We start from the raw sequence: 18616 nt of genomic DNA on the forward strand, positions 1-18616 counted from the left end.
ACTCAAACTACACTGACAGCTGAGTAGAGGTTTCTCATGCCTGTTAACTCTGGGTTTTGATAGATTTATGGGGAGCATTGACAACAAGGGTGACATAACTTTATTTAAACTATATATATATATATATATATACACATACATATATGTACACACACTCACATACACACAAACTATATATATATATATATATATATATATATACACACATATATATATACACACACTATTTATGAATAACATTAGTGCGAACATTCTTGTTAATATACCTGATTATTTCTGTCCCTGTATCTACAGTATAATGTCCTTGGAGAAACACTACCTCAAAGGGCTATGGGAAATATTTTAAATTTTGATAGATGTTGACTAATTTCTCTTCACTTCAAAGGCATCATCAGTGCTTAGATCATAGTCAATGTGAATAGTTGTTTGGGTTCAATGACTCTGGGTTTGGTATGTTAATGTTCCTCCCAGGTGACCGTCTCCTGATGCGTCTGTTGGGGTGGGGGTCTTTATGCACTGAACAACAACAACAACAAAATAAAACCTCTGAAATGTCACATAGCCTAAACACACTGGTCCATACCATCTAAGGCTCCTGTGATCCAAGTGTGGTCATGATGTCTTCTTTTTTTTTTTTTTTTTGCCTTCCATCTTGCTGATGAGCTTATATCCTGCAGGATGCCATTCTAGTTTCTTAAAGGAGCATTAAAAAGTTAATCGATTCTTCATGCTAATGTTTTGCTATCTTTGCATAATTTTAACTTTGAGTAGAAAGACTACAATTCATTTTTAGTGACTGTGGTTGTTTGATTGAGAATTTCCTCTATTGGGAAATGGTTGATTACATAGACCTCAATTGGTGAAACTGTTGAAGAAGGATTAGGTGGTGTGGCCTTGTTGGAAGAGCTATGTTTACAAAAGATGTGAGGTTTACAAAAGATTTGCCCCATTGCCTGAGAGCCACCTGCTACTAGATCAAGATGTGACCTCTCATCTGTCTCTGCCACCATGCCTTTCTTTGCTTTGCCATCCTGGATTCAAATGCTCTGAAACTGGAAGCCCAAATAAACACTTTTTTTTAAAAGTTGCATTGGTGATGTGTTTCATCACATCCATAAAAAGTAAGAAATATAGTGACTATGGCCATTAAGATGCAACATTTTCCAGTGCATCAAAGGGGGTTTCTATACATAGGGGTTTCTGTACATCTACTTCAGTGAAATACATAACTGTGAACTATAGGGGGTTTCTGTACATCTACGTCAGTGAAATACATAACTGTGAACTATAGGGGGTTTCTGTACATCTACGTCAGTGAAATACATAACTGCATTCTGCTTCTCAATTAATATTAAACTGACAGAAAACGTAATTGATCAACATATCCTGGCTAGACCAAACACAGTGTAGTAATATGGTCATATTCTACAACAGAGGGTAATACTATATAACCTGTGGTGCTTGCAATGAATTAGAAAACATTAGAAGACACCCCCCCCCATTTTTTCTTTCTCATGTCTCTGTTTTACAAGGATTACTCCATAGACATCATCAAAAATGCATATAGCACTTAAAAGCACCAGGTAGAAAGAACAAGTATACACTAATACAGTTGGCAGGTTGAAGCAGGTCAGTAGATAATTTTGATATAATGACCAATACTGTATAGAAGAATTGGTAGAAAATGCTTCTGACTGAAAATGTGTGGTCCAGAGAAGGCTTCTAAATGAAATGACTATTTTAAGATTTGAATGGGGTAGAGCAATAACTTAGCAGAAATGTGAGAGGCCATAACTGCTGGAGATCACAGAGCAGTCCTGCCAGATGTGCACCCAGAGCGTGGCAGCACTGTGGTAGGGGGAAAAGAGCTCCACCGAGGGTCTAGTGTGCCATTTCTAAACACTGGAACGAGGCTACTGAAAGGCTTTACGAAGGGACGGGAATTTGACCAGATAAAAGCAATATTAAAAAGCTTGCTTGAAAAGCAGTTTTCCGCTTAGTACTTTTCTTTTCTTTTCTTATTACCATCTTTTAAAAACTCTTGACTACAGAAAAAATGCTGCAAGTCAAGTAGCCACAACAACCAAGTTATATCTGATGTCCTTCTAGTTATCTTAGCTTGAGGATGTTCTGCCTGAAACACCTGGAAACACCTGAAGATGGAGGATATCCAAGGTCATTGGATGAAAAACATTTCTAAGAACAGAAAAGGAAAATGAAAACAGGGAAACAGACAATGCTTAATTTGATTCCAAAAGTGCCATTGTGTTGTAGCAGGACTGAGAAGGCCGAAGTGTCGGACCTATGCCCATAATTGTCAGTTTCTGTGTTCATAAATGTCAACCAGTTAGATTCAGAATTCTTGAGGGTGCCTTTCCCCTTTATAATGTGGTGAGTATTACTTCCTCTGTGTTTGCCGAATAAGTCACCTTTGTAAAGCCAAATTATGAATGTATTTAACACACTGTTTATGTAATACACACGAAGCTAGATGACATTCTTTGAAAGGGGAATATAAGCCAATGATGTTAATTATCATCTCTGCAGGTGGTTGGTGATGCTAATGAATGGGGGTTGCCATGGTTCTCGGGAGCTGACTTTGGTGTATGCAAAGGCATATAGTGTGGCTGGTACCAGTCTCCAAGTACAGACCAAGATGGCCCTACTTCTCTCACTGTGTTTAAGACTCACAGTACATGCTAAGTCTGTTTTTACCTATACACCAGATGCATCTTCAATTCTTCTACTGCCAATAGTAGTGACAGAGATGTAAAATTTCTGGATCGTCTTAATGTAGCAGCAGAGAAATCTATTTTTGTGTGTGTGTGGTTTCTTGAATGGCTGGGATCTTCTCAAGCTATGGCAAACAGAACTTACCTGGCAAAGTCAAAAATCACAAAATGTTTGCAACTTATCTTTTCACTCATGTGGCTCTCATAGTAAACCATAGGTTCATATGTCTTGAGTTAAGCATTTGTAGAATGCTTGTGTAAAACATAGCTCCAGTAGTGGTAACTCCTGGATAGGAGGAAATGGGTTTTTGTTTGTTTGTTTGTTTGTTTGTTTGTTTTTTGAGACAGGGTTTCTCTGTATACCCCTGGCTGTCCTGGAACTCACTCTGTAGACCAGGCTGGCCTGGAATTCAGAAACCCACCTGTCTCTGCCTCCAAAGTGCTGGGATTAAAGGTGTGTGCCACCACCGCCTGGCACAAGGAAATGGTTTTTAAGGGAAACTAGGAGCCACGAACCACCAATACTAGCTTTTAAGGTTGCTATTGTGTTTGTAACCAAGTTGATTTGCTGTTGGTAAGGAGATTTAGAGAAGTCTTTTCTTTTTTTTTTAATTTAATTTTTTTATTCGATATAATTTATTTACATTTCAAATGATTTCCCCTTTTCTAGCCCCCCCACTCCCTGAAAGTCCCGTAAGCCCCCTTCTCTTCCCCTGTCCTCCCATCCACCCCTTCCCACTTCCCCGTTCTGGTTTTGCTGAATACTGTTTCACTGAGTCTTTCCAGAACCAGGGGCCACTCCTCCTTTCTTCTTGTACCTCATTTGATGTGTGGATTATGTTTTGGGTATTCCAGTTTTCTAGGTTAATATCCACTTATTAGTGAGTGCATACCATGATTCACCTTTTGAGTCTGGGTTACCTCACTGAGTATGATATTCTCTAGCTCCATCCATTTGCCTAAGAATTTCATGAATTCATTGTTTCTAATGGCTGAATAGTACTCCATTGTGTAGATATACCACATTTTTTGCATCCACTCTTCTGTTGAGGGATACCTGGGTTCTTTCCAGCATCTGGCAATTATAAATAGGGCTGCTATGAACATAGTAGAACATATATCCTTAACAAATGGTGCTGGTTCAACTGGAGGTCAGCATGCAGAAGAATGCGAATTGATCCATCCTTGTCTCCTTGTACTAAGCTCAAATCCAAATGGATCAAGGACCTCCACATAAAGCCAGACACTCTGAAGCTAATAGAAAAGAAACTGGGGAAGACCCTTAAGGACATCGGTACAGGGAGAAAGTTTCTGAACAGAACACCAATAGCGTTTGCTCTAAGAGCAAGAATTGACAAATGGGACCTCATAAAATTACAAAGTTTCTGTAAGGCAAAGGACACCATCAAGAGGACAAATCAGCAACCAACAAATTGGGAAAAGATCTTCACCAATCCTACATCAGATAGAGGGTTAATATCCAATATATATAAAGAACTCAAAAAGTTAGACTCCAGAAAACCAAACAACCCTATTAAAAAATGGGGTACAGAGTTAAACAAAGAATTCTCACCTGAAGAACTTCGGATGGCGGAGAAGCATCTTAAAAAATGCTCAACTTCATTAGTCATTAGGGAAATGCAAATCAAAACAACCCTAAGATTTCATCTTACACCAGTCAGAATGGCTAAGATTAAAAATTCAGGAGACAGCAGGTGTTGGAGAGGGTGTGGAGAAAGAGGAACACTCCTCCACTGCTGGTGGGGTTGCAAATTGGTACAACCACTCTGGAAATCAGTCTGGAGGTTCCTCCGAAAACTGGGCACCTCACTTCCAGAAGATCCTGCTATACCACTCCTGGGCATATACCCAGAAGACTCCCCACCATGTAATGAGAAGTCTTTTCAGAAAAAGTTAGGAGAGGCATCTCACCAAAACTATTAAATAAGGTGTTGCTCTCTGTGAATTGACATAAACAAGAATTATCTTTATTGCTGGGGCTTCTGAATGTTGCATAAGTTATAGTTACCTGGAGCAAAAGGAAATTCAGGAATGTGGAGCCTAGCATTCTCCGACTTTTCCATCATGTTTCAAGGGCCAGGCTAATGCCATAATTGCTTTCATTACATTAGGGAGATCTTGAACATCAGGATACCATGATTGAGGGCCTAGGGGTGTTAACATTGTCTGCACATGTTATCTGTGGTCCCTGAAAAGAGGGTGTGTACACGTAGGAGGCAGGGGAACCAGCTTGGGTTGAGCATATTATGGCCTTGCAATAAGTCTGTGGGGTCGGTTGGGTCATTAGGTAAGTGAGAACTGTCCAGGTCTAGGTACCTTTCTTGACCTTTTCCCAGGGCCTGTGGTAATAGTAGTTGACAGGGAACTCTTTCTGAGTTGTGTAGTCCAGGGCAGTGCTACAGTGTATAACTTTTTCTGTGGATTCAGAATTATTTGGTCAAATGAAGTGTTAGTGATGCTTGAAACTGCTGGTCAGCCCCAACTAAAATCATTTGCTTTTCATTGTCCTCTCCTGTCTGGGATATTGATCTGTTTGCAGTGTCTCTAGACAGTGAGGTATCTGTTTTCTAAAGTGCTGGTCCTGTAGCATTTTACAGCACATCCTCCAGTTTCCTTGACTTGAGAAAGTGTGATGTGATTTAAAGGCCGTGATTTTTCTTTTTTAATTTTCTACATTCTTTGTTTACATTCCAAATGATTTCCCCTCTCCTTGTTCCCCCCTCCCCATAAGTCCCATAAGCCCTCTTCCCTCCTCCCATTCCCCAATCAAGCCCCTCCTACTTCTCTGTCCTGGTAATCCCCTACATTGCTCCATCAAGCCTTTCTAGGACCAGGGCCCTCTCCTTCCTTCTTCTTGGGAATCATTTGATATGTGAGTTGTGTCTTGGGTTTTCTGAGACCCTGGGCTAATATCCACTTATCAGTGACTGCATTCCATGTGTGCCCTTTTGTGATTGGGTTACCTCACTTAGGATGAATATTTTCCAGTTCCATTTGCCTAAGAATTTCATGAATATATTGTTTTTAATAGCTGAGTAGTATTCCATAGTATAAATAAACCATATTTTCTGTATCCATTCCTCCATTGAGGGACATCTGGGTTCTTTCCAGCTTCTGTCTATTTTAAATAAGGCTGCTATGAACATAGTGGAGCATGTGTCCTTATTGCATGTCAGGGAAGGAAATTGAAGAAGACCTCAGAAAATGGAAAGATCTTCCATGATTATGGATTGGCAGGATTAATATAGTGAAAATGGCCATCTTGCCAAAAGCAATATATAGATTCAGTACAATCCCCATCAAAATCCCTACTCAGTTCTTTATAGAGCTAGACAGCTATAAAAACTATGTGCACAGAGCTTTGTGGCACATTTCTGTGCCCTATGGTCTGAGAGTAGACAGCAGGGGTAACCCATCACAAGGACAATTTTCCCTAAAATGTTACAAATGATGATGCAGCCAGAACATAGATTTCTGGGCATCCAGAGATGAAGAGAAAGAAGACCAAGACCTTCAAGCTATCACAAGGCTTAGAATATAAATTAAGCTATTTTTTTTAAAAGAGAGCAATTCTCAAATTCAGCTGGAATAACAAAAAACCCAGGATAGCTAAAACTATTCTCAACAGTAGAAGAACTTCTGGGACTCACTATCCCAGACCTCAAGCAGTACTACAGAGCAATAGTGTTAAAAACTCCATGGTATTGGTACAGTGACAGGCAGGTAAATCAATGGAATAAAATGGAAGACCCAGAAACGAACCCATACACCTATGGTCACTTGATCTTCAACAAAGAAGCTAAAACCATCCTGTGGAAAAAAGATAGCCTTTTCAACAAATGATGCTGGTTCAACTGGAGGTCAGCATGCAGAAGAATGCAAATCGATCCATCAAGGACCTCCACATAAAACCAGACACACTGAAAGTAATAGAAAAGAAACTGGGAAAGACCCTTGAGGACATGGGCACAGGGGGAAAGTTCCTGAACAGAACACCAATAGCTTATGCTCTAAGATCAAGAATTGACAAATAGGACCTCATAAAATTACAAAGTTTCTGTAAGGCCAAGGACACCTCAAAAGGAGAAAACAGCAACCAACAAATTGGGAAAAGATCTTCACCAACCCTACATCTGACAGAGGGATAATATCCAATATATACAAAGAACTCAGGAAGTTAGACTCCAGAGAGCCAAATAACCCTATTAAAATGGGGTACAGACCTAAACAAAGAATTTTCACCTGAAGAACTTCCGAATGGCTGAAAAGCACCTTAAGAAATGTTCAGCATCATTAGTCATTAGGGAAATGCAAATCAAAACAACCCTGAGATTTCACCTCAAACCAGTCAGAATGGCTAAGATTAAAAACTCAGGAGACAACAAGTGTTGGGGAGCATGTGGAGAAAGAGGAACACTCCTCCACTGCTAGTTTGTTACTCTGGTCTGTTCTCTCTCTCTCTCTCTCTCTCTCTCTCTCTCTCTGTGTGTGTGTGTGTGTGTGTGTGTGTGTGTGTGTGTGTGTGTGTGTAGTGGAAGACTCTGGCCACAATGAACCTCTGACTGTCTCACATACATTCCTTTAGGCATTGGGACATTCAACCATGACAAAGAAGACATTGACCTTGAGCTTGCCTGGTGGAGCATGCTACACTACAGTTATGCGTGGAAGGCAGACATTGCAGGCATGCCAGTATTTGACTTACCCTGCCCAATTCCCATAGTCCACAATCCCCAGCCCTTTGATGCTCTCACTCCCTACAAAGATGTGGCATCTATATCAATTAAAGTAATGGACAATGTCCTTTAAATAAAGAAATGAATAGCATCTCTCATGGACACTTTCCAAGGCAACTTAGGCAATTGCTCTCACACACACACACACACACACACACCTAGAGTCATCTGTCCTAGGGTGTCAGTTTGACAATATTAGTCATCAGGAACTACTAATGTAGTTTTATATAAAAGAGGCTGGTGTAAGTCTTGGCCAGTAGTAACAACATATATGATATAAGTGATTATTCTCAGCCAGACGACATAAGGAGCTTGGTCACCACCACCACCAACATATGTGATACAAATTTCTCTTCACAGAAGACACATACACTCATATGGCATGCTTTGCAGTGTCCTATTCACTGTATTTGTAACAAATTAAATTTTAATGAACCCCTAAAGTCATTGAAGGTAGCCTTTCTAGCCACATAAAAGCCAACTAAACAATTCTTGTGTTATCAAGTCTTCAAGAATCTCTATTCCAAATATTATCTCTTTGCCTGAAGTCAGTGCCCAGGCTACAATCACCAATGTTCTCACCCATTGCTATGTAAGTATGCTCTCAGAGTTTGCAGAAGTTATATAAATGTTAAACATTTATGTCGTACCTGCCTTTGTGTGAATCATTCCTGGGACAAATGGGCCCAAGGTTAACTTAGACTATGGTAGACCACATGATGGGCCATTTGTAGGCCAAGCTGACTGGAATCTACAGCAGGATTGGAAGTGTTTTGCAATGTAAGGGTTACTTTTAACTTTTAGGAAATCACTCTTTAGAAAAGGAATACTTCCAACACCTTATGAGAGAGAATCGTAATGTACCATGGGCTCTCGGTGGTGTTGAGTTGTCACTGTAATTTCACTAGTTCTCTAGTGGAGAGGATGAGTAGTGGAGCTGCAGCTTCAGTTACAGTGCTCCATCGCTGGCTTTGTTATGCACCTGCACACTAGCTGTGCACTGAAGCAACTGAGCACGTTCTATTTCAGGCAGTCTGATGAAAATAAAGAGTTTTCCAGATACATTTTAAATCATGAGAAAAAAAATGTATCTTTGTCACAGGCAAGACAAATGATACAAAAAAGTACAGATGGAAATGAAACTCTTTTCTCCGTCTTCTAACCTAGAAAAAATGGTTTGAGGAGTGGAATCCTCACATTTTCATGGTCAGTTTTTGCTTTGCTCTTTCATGGCAGCGTAGTTGGTTTGAATACTAATGGTGGCACACGTAACAACGTGCGTGTGAAACCTCTGACGTCACTTTGAGCCGTTTAGACGCCCTTGCGTTGAGCCCTGTAATATTGCTTCGTATACTGGCAGTTCTTGTGGCTTAGCTATACTAATAGAGGAGTCTGTTCTTTGAGGTGATATAGTAAGTTGTCAGTCCTATGTATGTGGCTGCAGTGTGAAAATAACTCCCAGAAGTCTGATTCTTGCAGTTAGTCAAGAGAGGGATAAGTAGGTTATTGATGTTAAGGGGGTAGGTAGAAGCTGAAATGTCCAATAGTATGCTCCAGTTTTCTGTCATTAGGGAAATCAAAGAGGCCAAGTTGTAGGAACGTGTGGGAGAACTGAATTTTTGTACATGTCGCTATAGGAAAACAAAACTAAGAAGCAAATAAAACAGTATGTAGACTTTTGGGGCAAAAGCAGATATTATTAAATTATTCTAACCTACCATTACCTTTTCACATTTGAATGACATCTGTGAAGCAAAAACATTATTATAAAATCTGTATGGGATTTAAGTCTACATAATGTTATATTTATTTTAGCCTTGTGTTTTGGATTAGCCGTGACTTCTCCTCCATATAACTCACAGTGTGTGTGTATATAGAATCCTTAAAACATAGACTGGGGAGATGGTGTAGTAAAAGAACATGAAGAAGCTGTGAGCTCAGTTCCCACACAACCTATATTTAAAAAGAAAGAAAATGTAGCAATTGAGCGTGCCTGTAGTCCCAGTGCAGAGAGACAGAGGATTTCTGAGGCTGGCTAGCCTGACTGAACAAAATGATGAACTCCTGGTTTAGTGAGAGATCCTGCCTCAAAATATAAAATAAATGAGGAAGATACTCAGTGTTGACCTTTGGCCTCCATGTGTGTATAAATTGGCACACACACACACACACACACACACACACACACACACACTGCAAATATGCTGTTGAAGATACAATCACATTATTATTTTTATTAGTTTGAGTCTCTCTTTAGTGTGTCTGTGTGTGTGTGTGTGTGTGTGTGTGTGTGTGTAATTGCATCCCACCACAGACACAAGAAAAGGAGGCATCACTTTCTTTTCATCTCGCCCCAGCTCATTCTTATGATTTTCCTGTTCACAATATTTTAGCTGAGAAAATAGAATTTACCAACAAATCAGATAGAAGGTCTCAGTTGAAAGTCGTTACTGTTTATAGTAAACTGTGAGTTTCAGGGTGTGAGCTGGAAAAGAGTCTTATCTGTTGTCTGTAGCTTGAGACATGGTTGAATGCTTGGGATTTGTGAATACTAATTATTATTGTCTGTGCCAAATCAAGAATCAGCTTCTACCCCTTACCCACTGGCAAAGAAAACACTCAGAAGAGATGACAGGAAATGGGAAATACCTAATTTCTTTCCAAACACTGAAGTTACAGAAATGTGTTATGTGTCTTCAGTCTTTGGTTTCTTAGGAGAATTTAACATCCTCAAATTCTAAAGGGTTCTTTTCCTCATTATAAACAGTTTTTTTTTTTTTTTACCGTTGCATTTGGGGATTGAATCAAATGAATCTTCTTTGATTTTCTGTAGTGAATCAGATTCCATCTTTATCTTTGGGATCCAATTTTATATAACATTCATCCCCTTCAAATCAGAGTGGAGACTGTGTGCATCTCAAAGTGGGAGCTCCTGGTGTGTGACTGATTCCGTATCTAAAGTCGGCCACATTCTATAGGAGTTCCCTGCATCCCATAGTCAATGTTTTTGAACAGAAATCCTTCCTTCATACTGTTTTGACTTCAGAGCCCCAAAGTTATGATTATTTTTTGCTCCCTCAATCTTAATTCACAATGTTGCAGCACGCACAGTTGTGTCATCTCAAACGTGCCTGGTGAATTGAGTTTGAAACGTTGCTAAATGGTTGGCTCAACTTGGTACAGAGAGGAGGCATACTGAGTGAGCTATGCAAGTGTTGCAGCGTTGGATGTGTGTGCAAACCATGAGAAAATAACACATGGTAGACTTATGATATGGTTAGGTCTAGGAAGGATGTTATTTTGACAGTGCTTGTTATTGAGAAGGACAGACTGGCTCCAGAACTCACTGGTGTGGGTCTCTGGATTGACTTGGCACCCGGGAGACTGATTTGCCTTGATGGAAGCAGAAACTACAGCGTTGGGCACCTGCTGCAGCCAGTGGCTGCTGGGTTGGCAGCCGCAGAGTGGGTCGTGTCTGTCACCTGCCCCTGTGTTGGGAGACTGCTGGCTGTTTTCCCCTGTCGAATGCCATTTTTCTGTCATCACCTTTGGAATTAGTGACTCTGTCCTTTTCCAGTTACAGACTCATTACGTTAATCTCAGAAAGAGCACTTACTTTCAAATATTGATACTTATTTATCTGCCAGTGTGTTGAGAAAGCTTACGTAAATATAATCTGAAATCTACAAACTGTCAAAATAGAGACTTATTTGGAAGGTAACTGGAGGCTTTTAAGCATCACGTGGCATTGGTCAAATTACAGGAAAAAAATTTCTGTAACGTTAATAATTTTTCAAGAAAAACAAGCCAAAGAACAAAACCAACCAACCAAGAAGCAAACAAACAAGCCACTCTTAACCAAGATGAAGATTTAACAGGAATTTGGTGTTGCTGAAATTGTAAGGAAAATGCAGTAGTACATATTAGGTAGAAAGATATTTCTTTTGAGAAATAAGAAAGGCTTTAGGAGGAATCAGGGAGAAGAGAAAGGCAGTAGTAATGGAGAGGAGGAAGAAGCCAAGGCAGAGGTGCTCTGAGTGTAGCTTCCTAATGCACTGGAAGCCTCGGTTCTTTCTTATCCGTACACATAGGTCATCACTAAACTTGACAACATAAGAGGCTATTGAAAAATGAAATTGGACAAGATTACAAATAATGTTACATAATATGTTTCTGAAGCTTGCCTCACATAGCCAGGGTCCTATCTTACAATGTGATTTCAGTAGAGTCTTAATTTGTCTCCTTTGTAGCTGCGCCTTCACAGAGTAGGTATTAAGTACTATACCAGCCATCAATTTCAAATACCCTGCTGTGATTTGAAATAGTAGTCTCTTCTGAAGTCAGCCTCAGCAGAGAAGTCCAGAAAGATAATCAGCAAATGTGAATTTGTTCTACAGATTAAGATAAACTAGCCCTGGAAATTTATTAAGGCTTTAGAGGTATGAAGCTGGTGAGAGATTAAATTATGAGGATTAGCAATATGATATATTTTTTGTATTTCTTTTATAATTTCAAACTATCTCCCTATAAGAAAAGTTTTCAAAGGAACTACAAGATTAAAATCAAAAGCATATTTACAAGCCATCACTTACCAAATTTAAAGACAACCTTTAGACTTACATGGTTTTACCTCCATGAGAGAATAAAGGAATCAGGGCTGGAGACATGGCCCAGCAATTCAGCGTGTACACTGCTCGTCGAGAAGACGTGAGTTCATTTCCTAACATCCTATAGGTAGCTTATAACCTCCTGCAGCTCTAGCACCTAACTCCGGGGGACCTGACAGCCTCCTCTGCACGCCATGGCTCCTACACGCAAATGCATCTTCTTGACTCTTCAACAGTTAGAAAGATGTGAGACTAAATACAGTACTTACATGGAGTCAGTAATGACTTGAAATCTACTCTTGGCTTTTGGCCTTATAGTTCCACTTAAAAAACTATTGGGAAATAATTTGAAATTATTAAGTAAATAGATACCCAGATATATGTTTTGTTTTGTTTTGTTTTGTTTTGTTTTTTTTTGGTTTTTTGGATTTTTTTTTTTGAAACAGGGTTTCTCTGTATAGTCCTGGCTGTCCTAGAATTCACTCTGTAGACCAGGCTGGCCTCAAACTCAGAAATCTGCCTGCCTCTGCCTCCCAGAGTGCTGGGATTACAGCTGTGTGCCACCATCACCCGGCCCAGATAATATGTTTCTAAAAGCAGAAATCTAAAGCTATAGGTTAATCTAAACCTTTTCTGTTTTTATGGCATTGTCTCAATAAATTTGGTTACCGGAAATTCAGGGTTGGAGTTGTATAGTTCCCTTCGTGATAGGAGGGAGAAACACTTAATATAAGGGGGGAAGGAATGGGATTCAAGGACACTACCAAGATTTCAATGACCTGGACTTGAAATTATGGCCCGTGGGAGCCCAGCCTCTCTGGTTTCTGAAGACAGAGGAATGAAATGGCGCTAGGATAAAATGTGTCATTGACTTAAGGTGTGTGGCTAGTGTCCATTATGGAGTATGCAGAAGGTCAGGTTTTCTTGAGGAAAGGCTCTCAGGTGGCTCTATGGCTCTTCTTTCAAGTATCAGATACCCCATGCTTAAAATGGCAGCTAGTAAATTTGAGTTCCTCTCTGTGCATGGCGTTGTGTGCATGGAGGGATGCACCGATAGGGGGAATGTCCTTTTCCTTGTGGAGTAGGAGGGTAGCAGCCTGCTCTTGATTCATCTCATTCACACTCCCTGACAGCACGATTGACTCATCCCTCATGACCGATAGAAAACCTTAGAAGCCTGTGGGTCCAGTCAGCAGTGCTGGGGCGGCCTGAGACACTGAAGAGGAAAGAGAGGATAGATTCTTTGAAGCTCAGGAATATACTCAGGATGAAGAAAGCTAGACTCACTGTGGTTCACAGCAATGTCTTCTTCATAGCGCGAAGGACATTGAAGGTGCAAGGTGCCAGGGACATTGGCTCCTGGAAAGCACTGCCTCTGTGGAGCTGACCTTACATAAGGAAAGGGCAGTGCACATTGAGTGATGTTGAAAACAAAGAACGAAGGACAGGGAATGGAAGGAGCCTGCACAGTGGAAAAAGGGAACTCGCCTGTGGGCACCTGTTGAACAGGGGAGGAAGAGAAGGCTCTCCAGAGAGGCATCCAGTCCACTGAGTGAGGAAAGGTAGACCAAACGAATCTGCACCTACAGGACAGATAACAGAGACAGAGATAGAGAGAGAGGGGGGTGGGGGAGGAACCTGTGTACTTTAGCTAATGATCTCACCAGAAATCCACCACCAAACTAAAGAACACTACCTAGAATATTGTAGTACGAATTCAATATTTTTCCTTCATCCCTTTGGCTTTATGAACCAAAGAGAGAGTCTCATTGGGTTGAAAATAATAAAGCTCAGCAGAAAATGAGTAAAATGAAAAGGGAAAAGGGAAATGAAGCAAGTGTTAATTACCCCCCCCCCTCGAGAAACATAGAAGATAAAAAACAAAATAAATGAAAACTAAATTTTGAGGTGTTCAGGGGAAATGCAAACAGTGAGCAAACCTGCATTTAATATCTAAAATAAACGTAAATGGTCTAATCCTTCAATTAGAAACCAGACATCGGCAGAATAGTATTTAAAAACATATGGTTCAATTATATGCTGTTTGTGAGATTTCCCCTTCTTATGGCAGTATGGTAAGGTAGAAAAGTGATCATAAAAGACCCACCAAGTAAGCACTCACATACAACCCGAATAGGCCATGTGAGGTAGGTTAGGTAAGGCAGATAATTCAAGGCAAACAGTTAAATCCAGACATAAACAACATACACTCTTTTTTTAAAAATGTTTATTTTTTATTTGATATATTTTTTTATTTACATTTCAAATGATTTTCCCTTTCCTGGATCCCTACTCCCCGAAAGTCCCATAAGCCTGAAAGTTCCCCCATCCATCCCTTCCCACTTCCCTGTTCTGGTTTTGCCCTATCCTACTGCACTGAGCCTTTCCAGAATCAGGGCCCACTCCTCCATTCTTCTTGGACATCATTTGATATGTGGATTATGACTTGGGTAATCCAAGTTTCTAGGTTAATATCCACTTATCACTGAGTGCATACCATGATTGATCTTTTGAGACTTGGTTACCTCACTTAGTATGATGTTCTCCAGCTCCATCCATTTGTCTAAGAATTTCATGAATCCATTGTTTCTAGTGGCTGAATAGTACTCCACTGTGTATATATACCACATTTTTTGTATCCATTCCTCCATTGAGGGACACCTGGGTCTTTCCAGCTTCTGGCTATTATAAATAGGGCTGCTATGAACATAGTGGAGCATGTATCCTTATTACATGCTGGAGAATCCCCTGGGTATATGCCCAGGAATGGTATAGCAGGGTCCTCCAGAAGTGATGTGCCCCGTTTTCTGAGGAACTGCCAGACTCATTTCCAGAGTGGTTGTACCAATTTGCAACCCCACCAGCAGTGGAGGAGTGTTCCTCTTTCTCCACATCCTCGCCAGCACCTGGTTTCTCCTGAGTTTTTGATCTTGGCCATTGTGATTGGTATGAGGTGAAATCTCAGGGTTATTTTGGTTTGCATTTCCCTAATGACTAATGATGTTGAACATTTTTTTAAGATGCTTCTCAGCCATTCGAAGTTCTTCATGTGAAAATTCTTTGTTTAGCTCTGTACCCCATTTTTAATAGGGTTATTTGGTTTTCTGGGGTCTAACTTCTTGAGTTCTTTGTATATATTGGATATTAGCCCTCTGTCAGATGTAGGGTTGCTGAAGATCTTTTCACAATTTGTTGGTTGCCAATTTGTCCTTTTGATGGTGTCCTTTGCCTTACAGAAACTTTGTAATTTTATGAGGTCCCATTTGTCAATTCTTGATCTTAGAGCATACGCTATTGGTGTTCTTCTGTTCAGGAACTTTCCCCCTGTGCCCATGTCCTCAAGAGTCTTTCCCATTATCTTTTCTATTAGTTTCAGTGTGTCTGGTTTTACATGGAGTTCCTTGATCCACTTGGAGGGAAGTTTAGTACATGGAGATAAGAATGGATCGATGCGCATTCTTCTGCATGCTGATCTCCAATTGAACCAGCACCATTTGTTGAAAAGGCTATCTTTTTTCCACTGGATGTTTTTGGCTCCTTTGTCGAAGATCAAGTGGCCATAGGTGTGTGGGTTCATTTCTGGATCTTCAATACTATTCTATTGATCTGCCTGCCTGTCACTGTTCCAATACCAAGCAGTTTTTAACACTGTTGCTCAATTAAGTCAGAAGAAAATGAAAGTATTATACAGATATGTGCAGTGAACCCCACCACCTCGAGAGCCCAAAGAAGCAGGGCTGCTGTGATGGCGAGTTACACAAAAGGCCCATGCCATCTGTCCTGGCAGCCTGACGTCAGCACCGGAGAATTCCGTGGAGGAAAGGACTGACTCCCGCCATAAGATGTCTAACCTGCGCATACACCCATGTGTACATGTCCATGCACACCAGCTTGGGTTCCACTGCTGTGATAAACACTATGCCCCAAAGCACCTTGTGTGGGCAAGGGTTTCTTACGTCTCATAGGTAATAGTCTGTAACAGATGGAAACCAGAGCAGAAACTCCAGCAAGGCAAGAACTGGAAGACGAAGCCTTAGAGAAAGGTTTCTTTACTTACTTACTGGCTCCTTCCTGCCTTCTGTTCAGCTAGCTTTCCTATTGAGCCCAGAAAGACTGCCTGAGGATGCTGGGTCCTCCCGCATCTTACACATGCCACAGACATACAACAGACATAGTCTGGTTTGAGGCAGCCCCCTAATTGGGACTTCCTCAGATAGCTGTAAACTGTGTCAGCTTGACAGCTGAAACTAATTAGGATATAAACAAACACACAAACAAATGTAAAAAATAAATAAAATATAAGAAGCAATAAAATGACTGAACTCAAAAGATACTTTAATTAAGCCACAATTGAAGTTGGAGACATTAACACTGCACTCTCAGTAATTGGTAAAGCTATTATTCTCTTCAGAAAGTCATTACAGATTTAAAACTCAATTATAGTATGAAGCAATATGGTCTAGTTGATATTTATATGACTTTCCACACAGTACTAGAATATATGCTCATGAAGCATATGCTAGGAAAAACCATCTTTGATAGTAAATTATCCTTCGTTGAGAGCTAGTGAGATGGCTCAGTGGGTAGAGGCACTTGCTGCCAAGAATGATGATCTAAGTTCTATCCCCGAACCTACAATGTACAAGAGAACCAATTCCTGCAGAATGCCCTCTGACCTCCACACATGGACTGTGTCATGTGCACACACATACGCTCGCTCTCTCACACAAATACGCTCTAATTCTTTTCCTTTGAAAGAATTGGAACCACAGCATGTGTGTGGACTCTGTGGACCTCCGTGTAATCTCCCCTAGACTACTAACAACTGACAACTGAAATGATTGGGAGATTTTATGTAAATTAAAATCTTGTTCTTCCACTCGTTACCCTGAATTGTTACTAGCTTAGAGAAGATGGGACCTAGAAATCCTCCTTCTGAGAGTTGCAAAGTGGGTAATGAAACATGCTGGTTTGTGGCAACCAATGACAGATTCTTTCTCCGCCCACTTTATTTTACAGCTTCCCTGCTGAAAGGGTTAAAGCATGCGAACATCGTGCTGCTTCATGACATCATCCACACTAAGGAAACTCTGACGCTTGTCTTCGAATATGTGGTAAGTGAGATAAGAAGAATCCATACTGTACTTGTTAAATATGAATAAGATGCTCACAGTCATATTGAGTTGGTTTTTGAAGTTGCTATTCTGAAACGAATGGTTTTCCTGAGTACCTGTGACACAATCTTGCATAATAGAATGGCCATGTGACAGGTTTTTTGAGTTTGCATTTTGTTAGACATGTGGTTTATTTATAGCCTGTTTGTTACTAGTATGCTTACACTGTGATTTGCAGGTATATCAAAAATGGTGATCACTGTCAAAGGAATTCAGAAACAAAACAAATGTTTTCTTTAGAATTTATAACTTGGTTTTACAAAAGCATCCTTAGGTAGAATTTTTGGTGCAGGGGAGGGATGGGGCAGGCTACCCTGATCCTTACAATTTAGGCTTCAAAGTTTTCCACCTCAGTTATTTCAGCTATTCACTAAAGCTCCCAATTTGTATAGCATACCATGTAACAATCTTCTTGTGTTGAGGGTGTCACTGCTGAAAGACCTGAACTTCAACTGGTAATTAATCTTTCTTCATTTCCCTCAGTAAAACATATGGTGTTTGTGTAGCAGCGTCTCAGCATTTAACTGTGGAATCATGGAACGTAACCATGATAATTAGCATCCGAGTTTTCACAGATGGATCTGAGAACATGTAATTTATAAGATACAAACGACATCCATCGGTGCACACTTTTTATTGAGAAGAATAGCTGCTTGTATTTTGACTCTACTAAAGTCCCATTTTTATAATTACTGCACTATTTTTACTGAAATAAAAAAAATCCATTTTCTTTTAAAGTATGAAAGAATGAATATTTGGAGCAGTTTTATCTTGCTAATGTCCGCCTCTGTTTATCATTTGAAAATTGTTGTCTCATGGAAAAGCCATTCATCTCGTCTATTTACATATAAATGATGGATACATTTGAATAATATGGTAATGCAGCTACAAGGACAGCAAGAGCTAGCAAGTTGCATATATTACATGCTACCAAGAATGGAAGCAGAGCCACACATCAATGCAAATATGATTTCTTTTGTTTCCTTCTTGATTTGGAGTCAATAATGTATTGAGAGGACTTGGCCTTGGAAAGTCCCATTCAAGCTTTCTAGTATGTCTGATTTACGTAGTTCAATACAATCTAGATTTTTCTATCTGTACTTACTATCTTCTACAGTGCTTTACAGAAAGGCTATTTGTTTCCTCTAATTGGATAATTAAGCTGGAAGACGAAGTAATGTTTGGGACACCTAAATTAACAGACCTGGTAGAGAAACTAACAACTACATTGTGAAAATATCTTCAAATCTTCAAAGCAAGTGCAATTTGAGCATGAAGCAAAAAGAATATGTATGTGAGACTGTGTGTCATTTGATTATGTTCTATAGAGCTGGCAGCAAAACGGA

The 18616-nt window shown here is 40.1% G+C and overlaps 1 protein-coding gene across 2 annotated transcripts in view; it reads left to right on the forward strand.

Moving 5' to 3' along the window:
- Positions 1-18616, forward strand: part of Cdk14 (cyclin dependent kinase 14) — a 557511-nt gene that overhangs the window by 223461 nt on the left and 315434 nt on the right. For both annotated transcript variants that reach the window (XM_052173165.1, XM_052173164.1), the window contains exon 6: positions 17116-17210. In XM_052173165.1, the coding sequence (XP_052029125.1) occupies positions 17116-17210 (95 nt within the window). The remainder of the gene's footprint in view (positions 1-17115; positions 17211-18616) is intronic.

This window comes from Apodemus sylvaticus, chromosome 2 (assembly GCF_947179515.1).
Source record: "Apodemus sylvaticus chromosome 2, mApoSyl1.1, whole genome shotgun sequence".
In the NCBI taxonomy this organism is placed as follows: domain Eukaryota; kingdom Metazoa; phylum Chordata; class Mammalia; order Rodentia; family Muridae; genus Apodemus; species Apodemus sylvaticus.